General features: G+C 36.9%; 1 protein-coding gene and 2 non-coding genes across 3 annotated transcripts; 1 reads left to right on the top strand and 2 right to left on the bottom strand.

Moving 5' to 3' along the window:
• Nucleotides 1–8,431: 8,431 nt before the first annotated feature.
• On the bottom strand, nt 8,432–8,504 carry Trnam-cau (transfer RNA methionine (anticodon CAU)). Its single transcript has one exon. It is a non-coding gene; the product is annotated as a tRNA-Met (tRNA).
• A 4,842-nt stretch (nt 8,505–13,346) lies between these two features.
• LOC135209133 (uncharacterized) lies at nt 13,347–13,775 on the top strand. Its single transcript, XM_064241782.1, has one exon. It carries the CDS (start codon nt 13,347–13,349, stop codon nt 13,773–13,775), a length of 429 nt encoding a protein of 142 aa, XP_064097852.1.
• Nucleotides 13,776–17,302: 3,527 nt separating this feature from the next.
• Nucleotides 17,303–17,374, bottom strand: Trnae-uuc (transfer RNA glutamic acid (anticodon UUC)). The gene has a single exon. It is a non-coding gene; the product is annotated as a tRNA-Glu (tRNA).
• Between the last annotated feature and the right edge of the window lie 408 nt (nt 17,375–17,782).

Genomic DNA, 17,782 nt, shown 5'->3' with positions numbered 1-17,782 from the left:
TAATACTATAAAAATATGCAATAAAATTAAATAAAACAGTCTGTGTGAGAGTAATTTTACAAAAACAGTAATCCGTCGATATTATTCTTTACACTGTTCTTGAACTGAACGTTGCGAACTCGAGGTTCAACCGGTTCGTCTTCCATATCCTTTGCTTTTAGGAAGTGATATTTTCTTCCTTCGTCTTTGTTCCACGACTCATAACTAACTTTTACTAATCGAGAAATCCATCGACTCTTACATGCCTGTCTCGGACACCTTACCAAGGACAACATAACCTAAAATGTGAATATATGTATGTCAAATTATTTCTTGAATTATATTTAAGTCATAAAGTATAATACAGAATTCACCCCCCACCCCCCACAAGGGAAATGGCTTCAAAGGAGGTTGTTACCTCTCCGATTTTCAGCATGTCTATGCGACTCACTACAGTCAAGTCAATGTCAGCTACATGAATCACTGGTAATGTCGTCAGAGACATAATGGAATCAACCGCATAATTATAATGATTGCTAAAAGCTCTCTATCACGAGAATATACATAATGTTCTAAGGGGTCCACAATAATAAAAGAATTTTAATAGTTCGTGCATAATTTTAAAACACTTTACAAAGCTTTCGAACCCTTACCTGGACTGAAGATGAACTCAGGGAAGGGCTCGAAAGCTTTATGAAGTGTTTTTTAAATTATACACGAACTATTTACATTTCTTTATTATTGTGGACCTCTCAGAAAATAATAATAATAATAATAATAATAATAATAATAATAATCATAATAATAATAATAATAATAATCCAAAGAAACCTCATAATCACATGAGTTAATAAAATAAATGGAAAAGTAAAATCCACAATAATATGTCTGTTTGATCTTGTTATTTAAAATACAAAGCAGAAAGCTTTTAGATGACCTGCACGGTCCTCCATGTCCATGTCAAAGAGATTGACATGGAGGACCGTGCAGGTAATCGAAAGCTTTCTGCTTTGTATTTTAAATAAACAATATCAAACAGACACATTATTGTGGATTTACTTTTCAAATAATAATAATAATATAATATAATAATAATAATAATAATAATAATAATAATAATAATAATAATAATAATAATTATTATTAATAATGTGGCGCCGTGGAGGAGTGGGTTAGGTCGTCAATAGACTTAAGTCAAGTTAAGCAACATTGGGGCTGGTCAGTCGTTGAATGGGTGACCGCTCTCCTCGGCGTTGATTCCTTGGGAAAGGTCTTTACCATAATTTTCCTCAGTCTACTCAGCTGTAAATGAGTACCTATCCCTGATGGGGTAGGGTCCAGCTATGGGTTAAATAGCAAAAACTCAGCAATGATGGAAAGAAATGAAGGAATAAACGACAACGACGTAAATGGAACCGCTCTGGCCAAACAGAGGAGCTTCGTCCCGGCAACCAGGTATTCAACCCAATTGAAGGGGAAGACGGTCAGGTACTTGGAGGTCGTCATTCAGCACTGATCACCACATCGAGAGTAATCAACAAGCCTGAGATTGGAGCTACAGAGGCAAAAAGGAAGAAATGGACAAGAGAAGAAAATAAGGAAATATGAGATGCTACATCAGAAGCAACCCGACGGTGAGAGGATATAGAAGAAGATTGGTCAACATCTGGAATGAGAGGAATAACACCCCCCAAACAGAGCAGAGGCTGGCAGACCAAGTAATGAACATAAAGAAAAAGAACTGGCTCTCTTCCCCAACAGAAAGAGAAGAACTGGAAAGGGAAATGTCACACGACAACGAATTACACGAAGACGAACTGAGAGACGATGCCACAGAAGACGACAGGGATGATGAGGTATCAAACAACGACACACGAAGAAACACCGACGAAGTAACAGAGAGGACGGAATGGGTAGAAAAGATTAGACAATGGATGGAGCCAGATACAGAGAGAACAAAGATCCCCTCCATGAAAGCCTACAACACCAAGAAATTAAGGGAGAAAAAACAAGTGAGGTCAAATGAAATAATGGGCATAATACACACCACCAGTATCACAGAAACAAATAACTTGACATATGCAGGAGCAAGATTAGTAGCAGAACTGATGGGAATTCGAACAACACAACCACCAGCACAACCAACCCAACACAGAAACCAAAACACAAGCAACTCCTTGGAAAAGGCGCCTGGAAAAGCAAATCATGGTGATGAGATCTGACTTGAAGTAAACTGAAAGAGATGGCAGAAAAAAAGCTAAGAAGCAAGAAAACAAGGGAGGAACTCAACGAGAAATACAAAGTACAAGAGAGGGGACTAAACAACACAATAGAAGACGTAAAACAGGGCTTAAGGCCAAAGCACATAAGATCCAACGGTACACGACAGGAATAAGGGATACCAACAGAACAAACTATTCGGAACCAACCAGACAACCACCCAGAGGGGAAGACAACCACCCAGAAATTCCTGAAGCCGAACCAAGTAAGAGACTCTGGGAAAACATATGGAGCAATCCGGTATCACACAACAAACATGCAACATGGCTCCAGGAAGTCAAGGAAGAAGAAACAAGGGAGAATAAACAAAAGATTCACAGAGATCACGACAGACACAGTCAGACACCAACTAAAGAAAATGCCAAACTGGAAAGCCCCAGGTCTCCCGATGAAGTCCATGGATACTGGCTCAAAAACTTCAAGGCCCTACACCCACGAATAGCAGAACAACTCCAGCATTGTATCTCAAATCATCAAGCACCCCAAATGGATGACCACAGGAGAACACCTCCTTAGTACAAAAAGACAAGAGTATGGGAAATATAAGCCAGTAACTACAGGCCTATCACCTGCCTACCAATAATGTGGAAGTTACTAAACAGGTATCATCAGTGAAAGGCTATATAACTACCAACAGAAAGGCTGCAGAAGGAAGTGTAGGGGCACAAAAGACCAGCTCCTGATAGACAAAATGGTAATGAAGAACAGTAGGAGAAGGAAACCAACCTAAGCATGGCATGGATAGACTATAAGAAAGCCTTCGACATGATACCACACATGGCTAATAGAATGCCTGAAAATATATGGGGCAGAGGAAAACACCATCAGCTTCCTCAAAAATACAATGCGCAACTGGAATACAATACTTACAAGCTCTGGAATAAGACTAGCAGAGGTTAACATCAGGAGATCTTCCAGGGCGACTCACTGTCCCCACTACTCTTCGTAGTAGCCACGATTCCCATGACAAAAGTACTACAGAAGATGGATGCCGGCTACCAACTCAAGAAAAGAGGCAACAGAATCAACCATCTGATGTTCATGGACGACATCAAGCTGTATGGTAAGAGCATCAAGGAAATAGATACCCTAATCCAGACTGTAAGGATTGTATCTGGGGACTCAGGATGGAGTTTGGAATAGAAAAAATGCGCCTTAGTCAACATACAAAAAGGCAAAGTAACGAGAACTGAAGGGATAAAGCTACCAGATGGGAGCAACATCAAACACATAGATGAGACAGGATACAAATACCCTGGGAAAATAATGGAAAGGAGGGGATATAAAACACCAAGAGATGAAGGACACGATCAGGAAAGAATATATGCAGAGACTCAAGGCGATACTCAAGTCAAAACTCAATGGAGGAAATAGGATGAAAAGCCATAAACACATGGGCAGTGCCAGTAATCAGATACAGCGCAGGAATAGTGGAATGGACGAAGGCAGAACTCCGCAGCATAGATCAGAAAACAGGAAACATATGACATACACAAAGCACTACACCCAAGAGCAAATACGGGACAGGACTATACATAACACGAAAGGAAGGAGGGAGAGGACTACTAAGTAATAGAGGCGACTGCGTCAACATTGAGAACAGAGCACTGGGGGCAATATCTGAAACCAGTGAAGACAGTGGCTAAGAGTGCATGGAAGAAGGACTAATAAAAGTAGACGAAGACCAGAAATATACAGAGACAGGAGAAAGACAGACAGAACAGAGGACTGGCACAACAAACCAATGCACGGACAATACATGAGACAGACTAAAGAAACTAGCCAGCGATGACAATTGGCAATGGCTACAGAGGGGAGAGCTAAAGAAGGAAACTGAAGGAATGATAACAGCGGGCACAAGATCAGGCCCTAAGAACCAGATATGTTCAAAGAACGATAGACGGAAATAACATCTCTCCCATATGTAGGAAGTGCAATACGAAAAAATGAAAACCATAAACCACATAGCAAGTGAATGCTCGGCACTTGCACAGAACAGTACAAAAAGAGGCATGATTCAGTGCAAAAAGCCCTCCACTGGAGCCTGTGCAAGGAAAACATCAGCTACCCTTGCAGTAATAACGTGGTACGGACACCAACCTGAGGGAGTGATAGAAAACGATCAGGCAAAGATCCTCTGGGACTATGGTATCAGAACGGATAGGGTGATACGTGCAAATAGACCAGACGGGACGTGACTGACAAAGTCAAGAAGAAAGTACACTCATTGATGTCGCAATACCATGGGACACCAGAGTTTGAAGAGAAAGACAGGAAAAAATGGATAAGTATCAAGTATCTGAAAAACTAGAAATAAGAGAAGGATATGGGATATGCCAGTGGAAATCGTACCCATAATCTAGGAGCACTAGGCACGATCCCAAGATCCCTGAAAAGGAATCTAGAAAAACTAGAGGCTGAAGTAGCTCCAGGACTCATGCAGAAGAGTGTGATCCTAGAAACGGCACACATAGTAAGAAAGTGATGGACTCTAAGGAGGCAGGATGCAACCCGGAACCCCACACTATAAATACCACCCAGTCGAATTGGAGGACTGTGATAGAGCAAAAAAAAAAAAAAAAAAAAAAAAAAAAAAAAAAAAAAAAAAAAAAACAAAAAATAAATAATAATAATAATAATATAATAATAATAAGTGATATTTATGATAATGAACAAAACTCCATCCGTTGCGGAGCAGGAGGGGAGAAAGAACTGAAGAGCCAAATAATAATAATAATAATAATAATAATAATAATAATAAGTGATATTTATGATAATGAACAAAACTCCATCCGTTGCGGAGCAGGAGGGGAGAAAGAACTGAAGAGCCAAATAATAATAATAATAATAATATAATAAATATAATAATAATAATAATAACTGACATTTATGATAATGAACAAAACTCTATCCGTTGCGAGCAGGAGGGAGAAAGAACTGAAGAGCCAAATAATAATAATAATAATAATAATAATAATAATAATAATAATAACTAACTGACATTTATGATAATGAACAAAACTCCATCCGTTTGCCGACAGGAGGGGAGAAAGAACTGAAGAGCCAAATAATAATAAATCCAATAATAATAATAATAATAAAATATAATAATAACTGACATTTATGATAATGAACAAAACTCCATCCGTTGCCGAGCAGGAGGGGAGAAAGAACTGAAGAGCCAATAATAATAAATAATAATAATAATAATAATAATAAAATAATAACTGACATTTATGATAATAACAAAACTCCATCCGTTGCCGAGCAGGATGGGGAGAAAGAACTGAAGAGCCAAATAATAATAATAATAATAATAATAATAATAATAATATGAACTAAAATTGACTTTGATGAATGACAAAACTCCATCCGTTTGCCGAGCAGGAGGGGAGAAAGAACTGAAGAGCCAAATAATAATAATAATCAATAATAATAATAATAATAATAATAATAACTGACATTTATGATAATGAACAAAAGTCCATCCGTTGCGGAGCAGGAGGGGAGAAAGAACTGAAGAGCCAAATCAACGGAAATTGGAAATAGGCTTTTGGTAAGCCGCAGTCTATTGACCAAAGTCCTCCAAGCGCCAGGACAAAGGGAATCACTAATAAGCTTTTAACTTTGTTCCATATGAATATAAACTCGCTTTTTTTTTTTTTTTTTTTTTTATTAAAGCTTTTGCTTTGAATACCTTTGAGGGGTGCACGGTTCATTTTCCTTTTTTTTTAGTTTTTTTTAATAGATCCTTTTATTTTGCTATTATATTTTTTTATGTTCACCAGGATCATTAATTTTGCCATTATTACCTTGAACGTGCTGAGTTTTATTTTTTATGTTAATGAAGACTTTTTATATACTACTTTTCATGCAGGTTTTGGTAATGATTTTGAGAAATGTTTAATCGTTTCATATTTTTCACACCTTTATTTTTATTATATCATCACCTCTGTTATTCATCTCTGATTTCTGTTATAAACTTTTATCCTCTCATTTTTCATATATTAGTGGCAACATCTTTCATACTGTAATACACCATTTCCCTGCTTGTTTGCTTTGCTTTTCTATATCGTGTTCACCATTATTCGTTATCATGATTGAAGGCATTTTGAGTTCATTTTCTGTTCCTCTCTTACAAAGAACTCATTTAAAATCTCTGTCACATCTTTCATTTTTTGCTAATAGTATCAGTCTTGCTTCTTCTTCTTCTTCTTCTTCTTCTTATAATAATAATAATAATAATAATAATATAATAATAATAATAATAATAATAATAATAATAATAATAATAATAATAATAATAATAATTATTATTATTATTTATTTATTTTTTTTTTTTGTTTTTTTTTTATTTTTTTTTTTGCTCTATCACAGTCCTCCAATTCGACTGGGTGGTATTTATAGTGTGGGGTTCCGGGTTGCATCCTGCCTCCTTAGGAGTCCATCACTTTTCTTACTATGTGTGCCGTTTCTAGGATCACACTCTTCTGCATGAGTCCTGGAGCTACTTCAGCCTCTAGTTTTTCTAGATTCCTTTTCAGGGATCTTGGGATCGTGCCTAGTGCTCCTATGATTATGGGTACGATTTCCACTGGCATATCCCATATCCTTCTTATTTCTATTTTCAGATCTTGATACTTATCCATTTTTTCTCTTCTTTTTCTTCTTGACAAAGTCAAGAAGAAAGTATCACTCATTGATGTCGCAATACCATGGGACACCAGAGTTGAAGAGAAAGAGAGGGAAAAAATGGATAAGTATCAAGATTATTATTATTATTATTATTATTATTATTATTATAATTATTATTATTGCATTCATATAAATTGTCGTTATTATTATTGTACGGACTTTCCAATCAAGCCTGAAATGCAATGCAATTGCAAAGTATATCCCGGAACGTTCTACAAACAGATAGAAATAAATATAGAGAAGTAGCATGAATGTAATTATAATGACATTTTAATTTATAGAAAAACATTATCTCAAAACGCTCAAGAACTATGATTACTGTTGATACCATATCTTTTAGCGAACACTTTTGTATCATCCAAATCTTCAAGATGAAGTTCCTTTGGACAACAGCTGCAAGATGGATAGAGTCCTTGGTTACTGTTACTTTATTTATCAGTAGCGTGATCACGCCGTCAAAAATTACAATAATGTCAGAGACGGCAATTCCTGACGTAAGGCTGCGTTTATACCAAGCGAATCGAATCGATTCAATTTATGAAGAACCAATACGATTCATGATTCGTCTTGATTCAAATCATGCCGATTCGCTTGGTGCGTAACCGTTATATTGAAATTAGTGTGGCGAATCAAGAGGAATCATGAATCGGCTTGATTCTCCATGAATTGAATCGATTCGATTCGTGTGGTGTAAACGCAGCCTGAGAGGAGTTACGTGCCGTCCGGAATTTCGAACCTGGACTTACTTACCCCCGGGATGGAAGACGGCTTTTGTAAACTTGGGGTTCATGACTCGTTGACTATCGCTGGTGCACAGAAATAAAAGATGGATGCACGTTGCTATTAGTTTATTGATATTTTCAGTTTTTATTTTGACGCCAATGAAGTCGCTATAAGCACTTTTGTTGTTGCTTCTTGTTGCTGCAAATTATCCATTTCTCGAAAGGCCGTTCCCTTAAATATCAATTAAGAATTATTGTATTAGTCATATATTCCTCTATATTGGCCATTTATCCCTCTGCCTTTTTGAAGATATTGTCAATTTCCTCTAGAATTCTGTTGACATAAGAAATCCTGTTAACGTAAACTACTACCTTTCATGTTACTGTCATTTTTTATGGTGCGATAGTGCTATTATATAAATAAAGTGTCATTAAGCAAAAGGATTTTCTATTCAGTTTTGCACTGTTGTTTGTAGAATATTCATCTTGAAGAATTTAGCGACACACATGTTACTCTAAGGCAAGGTCACCCTTACGGGACGTTTGCTGATAAGGGTCACACCGGTACCGAAGTACATAAAATATGACTCCCTTATTCCATATACCTTGACCTTGACCTGTACCGTAGTATCATGAGCGAGTCAGTTCGAGCAGAGCCGTATATATATATACATACGGCTCTGAGTTCGAGGTCTCTCTCTCAGGTTAACGAGAACAACGAGAACCTCTTACATCTCAGGGTAACGAAAAGATTCTGCCCCGAGTGAGGATCGAACTCACGACCTTCAGATTATGAGACTGACGCGCTGCCTACTGCGCTACCGAGGCTGCATTACGAAAGGGTTAACCTATTTTCCTGCGGTATCAATTGCACAGATAGAAAAAACTTTATTTATGGTTTGTCCTTAATGGCAAAAGACTGCGTTTGTAAATAATAAAAGTAATTCTTAATATAAAATAAAACTCGAACAGACTTCAAAATAAATAAATCAGTAAATAATAAAAAAGAGAGAGAGAAAAAAAAACAGATCTACCAATTATTGAAGTCAAACTAATTCACCCCTGCGCCTCTCATCTGTAGTGCTTAACCTTCTGCTCGTAAACAACAGTATTATACATCACCGTATTTGGCAATCAAGTAAATGGTTGGGAAATCTCGTAATATCATGGCTTTTGCATTGCGGCTATTAGTAGTGCTCCGGACTTCAGTGGCATTGGAAGCCTTTCCCATTAAATGGCTGAGTTTTATTTTTGGCAAATGCCATTGATAAAGCTCGGGCGGCGTTGTCGATTGGTTAAATGCATTGGTTTGGTTTGAGGGATGACGCTGGTGTGTTGGTGTCCAAATTTTTTGAGTTTACGATACTTTCGTATTTTGACAATGACATTTTTTGCGTCGGAAATCATGCCGTCATTCAGAATTAAGTTATACATATATATACATATATATCATAGATATATATATATATATATATATATATATATATATTGCTCAGATTTAAGCTAGAACCAAAGCAAAATAACTCATTTTAGAAGGAAATTCAGACATTTTTTTTTCAGTCGCCTCTCTTCACCAGCCTCTGTTCTCTATGAGTACCTCTTTGTCCCTTCCGATTGGCTGCCTTTGAAATTGATCCTCACAGGAATGCAGCAGGGCCCTTTGATTCAGACATTGGGCAGGGTTTATACTGGAAGGAGAAAGTGGACGGACCTTTGGCAGAGCACATGTTAATGGGAGATGGCACACTTGCCCTCTGTTGGAACGCCGTGCAAACCTTGGGACCAAAGTTATAAAACGTGATACACCAGATGGACCTTCTTAGAACTTTTCCAGCTACGTGGCAATCGCACCTCTCCCCCTTTGCTCTCCCTGCCCCTCTGGGGACCCCCACGGGTTTATTTATTGACCATAGTGATAACACCTCTGCTCAGCAATTCGGATACCCAGGTACTGTAATGGAGTAATTTCAAGTGCAGTCAGTTTGTTTCTTTTTATCTCTTGCCCGTACTTCCTCTTTCATTTTTCAAGATGACTTTTCCCCTATTGGCATCCCCTTAGTTAATAAAACAATGCAATATTCTTTTCTGTATAAGCTCTCAGTCATTCTATGTCCCAGTAGGTTGACTTTGATGTGAGACAATAAGAGAGAATCATGTTTAACGTTCCCCACATGTTTATTGCCTTACTACTGATTCTGGAATGCAATCTCTTTGCAGATACAAATATCTCGTCTAGTTGCGAGAGAAAATTGGTACCCCTTGGAAGCGGCGCCAGGACTATTCTGCAATTCGCTGTGCAAGCTTTATTTTTGTGCCTGGATCATTTCCCAGCCACATGTCCTGGTTGCCTTCAATCAACTGCGTTCGAGTCGTTGTCACCCTTAAGGTGTAAATTGCTTACTCACGTAATTTAGAGTAAATATACCCTTTCAGTTTAAACAAGAATTTCCCTGGAAAAAATTTTTTTTTTTTTTTTTTTTTTTTTTTTTCTTAAAAATTTTTACCCCCTCCACTGATACCAGCCTTCAGCCATAGAATTTTCTTGTTTCCATTCTCTAGGCAAGGCCTTTTAGGAGTGCCCCAGTAAGGTCAAACTTCCACAGTTTTTTTATTTTTTCAGACAGAGAACGAGGAAAACATTATTATATATATATAATATATATTATATATATTTAGTATATAATATATTATATATATAATTGATATATATAAAAGCTATATATATATATCATATATTTATATATATAGATAATTATAATATATATATATATATATATAGTATATATATATATTTTAGATAGATTTAGATAAAGATAGATATAGATAGATGTAAATATATAAATCCTGACCAGGGAAATTACCTTTATGATGTAATTGAAGAAAAAGACCTACTTACCATGGAAAGTTACGTATCTGACTGAGATTTCTGAGTCAGGCTGAACATAATAAGAAAGTTATGAGCTGAAGGCTCTGCTCTACAGGGAATGTCTACCTCGTAAAAATAAACCAACTCCTAGTGACACAAACACTTAGGACAAATTTACTAAAAATCCCTCCAAAACGTCCCCGCACAGTTGTTTAGGAAAGTAAGATTAATTGGCCAAGACAAAAAGAGCATTGAATTATTGGAGAGATTTAAAGTTATTAACCTAAAACTACCATATTTTTATGGCCTTTCCAAAACTCTCAAAGACAATCTTTCATTTAGACCCATCATCTCATGTGCCGGAGCTTTCAATTATAAAATATCTAAATGGTTAGGTGGCCTCCTTTCCCCTTTCTTAGGCACTTTTTCTTCCAGTCACATTAAACATTAGGAAGATTTTTGTCACAAATTCAGAGAAGCACATATACCAATTCACAACATAAAACTTTTAAGCTTGATGTAGATTACCTATTCACAAAAGTACCAGTACAGGACGTTCTACAGATTTTTAGGGGGAAATTAGCCCCCTATTTAGATAATTTCCCACTGGCTCTTGACAAAATAAAGTTAGTTGAATCATATGTATCTAATAAGGTATTTTCATTCAGGGAGTCACTCTCTGAACAAAAATTCGGGTGTAGCATATGTAGTCCTTTAAGTCCTGTTTTAGCCAATCTATACATGGAATTCTTTGAAGCTATAGTAATAAATGCAATAAAATCCAGAATCATGTTGTGGATGATATTCTAACATTTTGGGATAATAGGTAGGGCAATTTCAACGAATTCCTTTCAAAAAGTTTAACGCATTAGTGCCCAGCATTAAAATTCAGTTGAATGGGAAACAGACAACAAAATTCCTTTTCTTTATGTTTTAATAATTAGAGACACGACAGAATACAAATTTACCATATACAGAAAACCAACGTTCTCACTTTCATACATTCACTACTTTAGTTATCATGACATTTCTATCAAGATAGGCATAGCCAGCGACCTATACTTAATTAAGAGCCTTATGATTTTTTTGCCCAGATTTCCTGGAAAAGGAATTTTGAGCTAATTCGTAAGCAGCTTTTGTCTTTAAGTATCCTGACCATATAACTGAGAAAGCGAACGTAATTTTCTACCGACCCTCTCATGACAAGACCCCAGCAACCAAAATTCCACACCTAGACAGGATTAAGAAGATGACCCGGAGTATCGGAAAATCTAACCCTTTTGTCTTTACCTATCCAAACACCTCAGCCAAATCCCTGATTAACGTCCAGCAAAAGCCAATCCCCAAAGACACAGGATATGCGAGATCCCATGCCTGGACTGTGACCAACCTTACATCGGGTTTACAGGAAAATCAATTCCCCAGAGGTTAATAAAACATAAACGGTCAGTTAAGTATGGGCAACAGAGCTCAGCTATTTTTAACCATATAAATAACCATAACCGCAGAATAAACTGGAATTTGTCACATATAATTTATAACATCAAACAAAGATAGGTAATGAATATCTCAAAGGGTGCCTGGGATTCAGATATCATAGATAAAATCTTCCTTCACCCAACGCTTAAGGAGATTAAAGAAAAATTATCTGTGAATGGATCTTTTGGTATAGCTACTGCCTTATCTGTAACTTTTCTCATTCATTACCTACCTGTAGGGAGAAGAGAGACAGCAGTCTCTGAAATATAGTGCTTACTTTCTATATTTTGGCATTTTTATTGGCTCCTTTTATTAAATGGAATTCTGTTGTAAAAGAACATTTTTACCAGTCACACACACACACACACATATATATATATATATATATATATATATATATATCATATATATATATATATATATATATATATTTTATATATATATATATATCTATATATATATATATATAATTGCAAGAGCAAATAGGAAATATTAAAAAAGCAAGTGTACTTATACCTTTTAATATTTCTTTCTGGCTCTTGCATATATATATATATACACCTGTGTGCGTGCGTGAGTGTGTGTGTGTGTGTGTGTGTGTGTATACAAGAATACGGTACTCATAAAGCTAAATTGCTCAGACTGTTCCCCTCACTCTCTTCACTCCAAACTTACATCAAAATAAAATTTCATATTCACCCAAGAATGAGCTGACAAGGAGAAACTTTGGAATGAGAAAGGTGGATGAATTTCTGTAATATAGGTCGTAACGTACAACGAACTTCCTCTAATTATGAAGCTGTCGTATCTTTTTCCCGTTTAAGATAATTTTTTAGAATACAAATATCAACTGGAATTGTTTGATGGTTTTCCGCAATTAGTAAGTGTTGTTATTAAAATTATCGATATCAAAAAAATTAACAGGAGATGTACAGGAATGTGTATGCTAGAGTGAGAAGCAGTGTTAGAGAGACAGATGGATTTGATATAGGAGTTGGATTACACCTGGGGTCGGCACTTTGCCCATTCATCTCCAACATCGTGATGGATGTAATGACCAAGGATGTTAGAGAAAAGTGTCATGGTACATATTACATGCAGATGACATTGTGTTGTGTTCAGAGAGGAGGGAGGTGTTGGAGGGAAGGTTTTGGAGAGGTGGAGAGCAGCACTTGAGGAGAGAGGAATGAGAGAAAGCAGATAAAAAACCGAATATATGTGTTCCAGTATTAGTGAGGATGGTGGAAATAGCATGAAACTGGATGGGGAAGAAATAGAGTACAGAAGTTCAAGTACTTGGGGTCCATGTTAGAGGATAGTGGAAGATGGACCAAGAGGTGAGACATCGAATTCAGGCAGGGTGGAATAACTGGAGGTCTGCATCAGGGGTCCTCTGTGACAAGAGGGTTCTTCTGAAATTTAAGGGAAAGTTTCATAGGACGGTGGCCAGACCAGCTATGTTATATGGAACAGAAACAACAAGTATGAGGAAAACAGAGAAGATGGATGTAGCAGAAATGAGAATGTTGAGATGGATGTTGGGAGTAACAAAGGAAGGTGAGATTAGAAATGAGTATATAAGAGGATCGACAAAGGTGGTTGAAATATCAAAGAAGATACAGGAGGGAAGGGTTCGATGGCATGGACACCTGTTACGAAGAGAGGAACATTGTGTTGGAAGACATAGATGGAAATGGAAGTGCGGGGTAGAAGGAAGAAGGGAAGACCAAGAAAGAGATGGCATGATTGTGTAAGGGAAGATTTGATATGGAAAGGTATTGACGAGAACGATGCACAGGACAGAAATCGATGGAGACGACTCATTCATAACGGCGACCCCATATAAAAATGGGTTAAAATACAAAATACAACGTATAAGATGTAATGCCTAAATGAGAAAACCATTTATACAGTCTTTTATCCATTAACCAATACTCCTTTAGCTCTAACGTCATATATCGTCCTGATTTGGGTTTCATCTTCATATCCTCCTTTATTGTCCTTCTTTTCTCATTCTTATCCCCCTTACTTTTACATGAGAGCAGTCTCTTATGTTGAGTTATTCTTACAATTTAATTATTTTAAAGGATTGCCTTTTACGAATATTTGCTCGTTTCTAATTACAATATATGAGACCTTGTATGTAAGGCCTAATAATATTGATAACAATAATAAAATCAACGTAACCTGTTTTAGGTCATTTGTCCTTCCTTTACTAGAATACTGTTCTCCGGTGTGGGTGTCTGTTCCGGCCAGAGATTTATCAAGTTCGTGGTGGTAGGTTTCCGTTTCCTAACACTTGGACCATCTACTGATGGTCTCTTGCTTGTCAATGTTTCACAAGTTGTATTCTAATAGAAATCTTTGTCTGTCACCATTCGTTCCTAGTTTGACGCACGGGCGCAAACCATCTTTTATTCATTATGTGAAAATAGGTTTCAAAGGTTTTTATATTATTCAAAGCTTCTAATTAATTCATCTTTTAAGGAAATTTTATAGGAAAATCTGACAACGCAGACGGCTGAAATTTTTGTTATAGAGCATCAAAAATTGAAACACTCTCACTGGAAAAATCGAAAACTTGATAGAAGTTGAGTACGCCAGTTCGTCAAAAAAAAAAAAAGGGAGGAATTGATCCCTGACCCTCATTTCCTGCCGAGAGCGACCACATTTGCTGAACAGCAGCACCGATATACAATAAATGTGCCTCGCTGTCGAACTTCTCTGTTCGAGAGGTCCTTTATTCCTCACACCGTTGGACTGTGGAACAGTCTCCCTGAGGATGTTGTGAAGTTACACCATCAGAAGTTAATTAAAGCGAATATGCGATGCATTACTATCTAAAACAATTCACCTTGCACTTATGAATTTCTCCATCTACATTTCCTATTTTCCCTGTAATTTCTTTCAAATGAACGCCATATTCTTTGGGAGCTTGAATTTTAAGTCGCTGGCCCCTGTAGGTTTGTTCCATATGATAGGATTTGTTTTTTAAAGAAGATACTGATAGTGATAATCCATAGAAACATTGAGACATAAAGAAATAAACCTGTATAATATTGAGTCACTGATTAATTTACGTGATGGGCGTATGGGCATGAGGATAGAAGCCATTTCTTAAAAATGTACTCTTAGAATCTTAGATTGCAACAAACCCTGTCAGTTTGATTGATGTTGCAATGGATGTTGGTGGGACTTACGAAGCAGAGATGAGTCCAAGGAGGAGCTTGTTGATGTCTCAAGTCAGTCTTAGGGCGTCAGTTTGCAACAGTGAATCGCTGTTAATGAGATGCCTTCTTGGAAACAAAAAAGAAACTTAATTAAAGGCAACAGCCATGATCTACTCGGGAGTGGTGGAAAAAGTTATTTCGTTTCTGATCTGATAATTCATCACTGTCCGTCGCAAGACACAACGATCGAATTGATCTATGTCTGTCACAGTCGGAGACTTTATCCTTCTTTTGTTTTTGAAAACCGGATTTCCAAACTCTTCCTTGCTGCTTTCCGCCTCTTTCCATGAATGATATACTGTAGGCCTGCAGCGTTCAGTTGAGCTATTATGCCTTGCACTGCTTGATCGAAGCTATGCTTAGTGATCTGATTTTCATTTTCGCCATTTAATATACTGGTGGGCATAAACAAAAAAACAAAAAAAAAAAGCTTCTTGGGGCTGAGCAATTAACTGGTGCCGTGGGGAACCTTACAGTTTATGGCTTCACGGTCAGATAAGCAGAGCAATAGCGCCAAGTTTCTTACCATTCCTGACCTGTACAGAAAATATGGCGGCATGGTTGTCAAATCTACACGACATCCCAACTTAGATCAGGATTTTATGAATGAAATCTGTTGAAAAGTGGCATCGTCTAAAACGTTCTTAGTTATTTTGGTTTATATGTTAGAAATAACACCTGGTGTCATTTATGGTGCATGGTGGTTCTTGCCTGGTCTTAGGGCCTTAATGGGAGAGTGCAGGATCAAGGGAAATGGGTATAAACAATAGAATATCGATCCATTTCGTCAAAGTTTACAGTCGCTATGTTTAGTTTCGATTTCCAAGTGGATATTGGTTATATGGATGTGAAGAAGTTAACTTAATTATGACAAATAGTGGAAAAATAATGATTTGAAATAGAAAATGATGACAATTTGTCTGAATTATTTTAGCGAAAAAAAAAAAAAGTTGAACGTCCGTTGGTGAACATCATATTAAAAAGAATTTTAATTTTTCGAGAATACAGTCACGGTAGAAAAGGAAAGGGAAAATAAAATACATTGGTCATGGAAATATAAATGAAAAAATAAATAAATAAAAACTTTGATACAAATAAAAATAAGAAATTTGACTTAGAGTATGTTTTTTTTTTTTATAAAATATAACATGAATAAATTCGAAGAAAAAGGAATATTTCGAAAATGAAGAGAAGAGGAAAGACCGATGACTGAATATTGTTAATGAAAAAAACAAAAAAAAAAAAAAAAAAAAAAAAAACAGCATCACTTCAGGATGACTGCTTCCGGATTTGATTTATCCTTTGCGCATCCAACAAACCCTGGGTTCGATCCGAGGGAGGATCATCACCCACGTTGGTTGCGGTTCATTACTGCTGCACAAAGGGATTATTAAGCCACAAAGGCGGCCAATTAAATGGCATAACTCGCCGGAAGTTGCCGTTTCCGGCCAGTGCTTGAGCCATCCAGACGATTTTCCCAAAAAGGTTTCGTCTCCGCGAGAGAGAGAGAGAGAGAGAGAGAGAGAGGGTTGGGTGGGATGGTATTCATCTAATGAATGGTTGCCCCTAGGAGGGGTAAGAACAAGTTACTTAGTCAGGGTAAGAATTGCCTCGAGTTTCTGGCAGTTTTATATGATGGTAATACCTCTCTCTCTCTCTCTCTCTCTCTCTCTCTCTCTCTCTCTCTCTCTCTCTCTCTCTCTCTCTCTCTCTCTCTCAAGTGTCACGTATACTTACGTACTAATAAAAAGTTCGTGACTCAGGTGCTAACATTTCACATCGACATAAATTTTTACAACTCTATTATCTTTCGGATTTTTTTTCTAGCTGATAGGTAAGGTGGGTGCAAGAAGAGTAAGAGCAGTCAACTAGCGTTAAATTTTTACAACTCGGATTATCTTTCAGAATTACCGTACAATGTTGAGATAATACAACACCACGCATATCATCGGAAACACCGTATCATATATTAAAATCCTCCTTCAGCTTATGATTCATATGACGACAACTTTAACATGAATCATTTCTGTTTGGACGGCATGAAAAATAGCTTCCCATGCCGGGAATCGAACCCGGGCCTCCTGGGTGAAAGCCAGGTATCCTAGCCACTAGACCACATGGGATCTGAAAGTAAAGGAGAAGAAGAGTTTTGTCAACCAATGGAGACTTGTCGCTAACTTCCATTCAGCATTATTTCAGGCATAATGATATTAAGAATCTTTTGATTGAATAGATATTTGATTTTCTAATGAGAAGAATGGAACACAGCTTCCACATTTCATAAGCGGGGAAAAACATTTTTTTTCGTCTTCGATGTCAATATTCTTCTTAGGCCGTAATGCACGTACGATAATGCTGAAAATAAATAGAATCCTTTTCTTTTTTTAATCGTCCCAGCATTCCAGCCTTCGTTGGACTTTTACAGTGAAAGCCCTTCTTAGCATCATAAGACATGGTTAAGCTAAACATATTATAAAGACTTGAGAAAATAAGGGAATAATTGATCATAATCATTGCCAAGTAATTTAATC

The sequence above is a fragment of the Macrobrachium nipponense genome, chromosome 11 (assembly GCF_015104395.2).
Source record: "Macrobrachium nipponense isolate FS-2020 chromosome 11, ASM1510439v2, whole genome shotgun sequence".
Lineage (NCBI taxonomy): Eukaryota > Metazoa > Arthropoda > Malacostraca > Decapoda > Palaemonidae > Macrobrachium > Macrobrachium nipponense.
The sequence above is the reverse complement of the archived record's forward strand: the minus strand, read 5'-3'. Positions and strand labels throughout refer to the sequence as shown.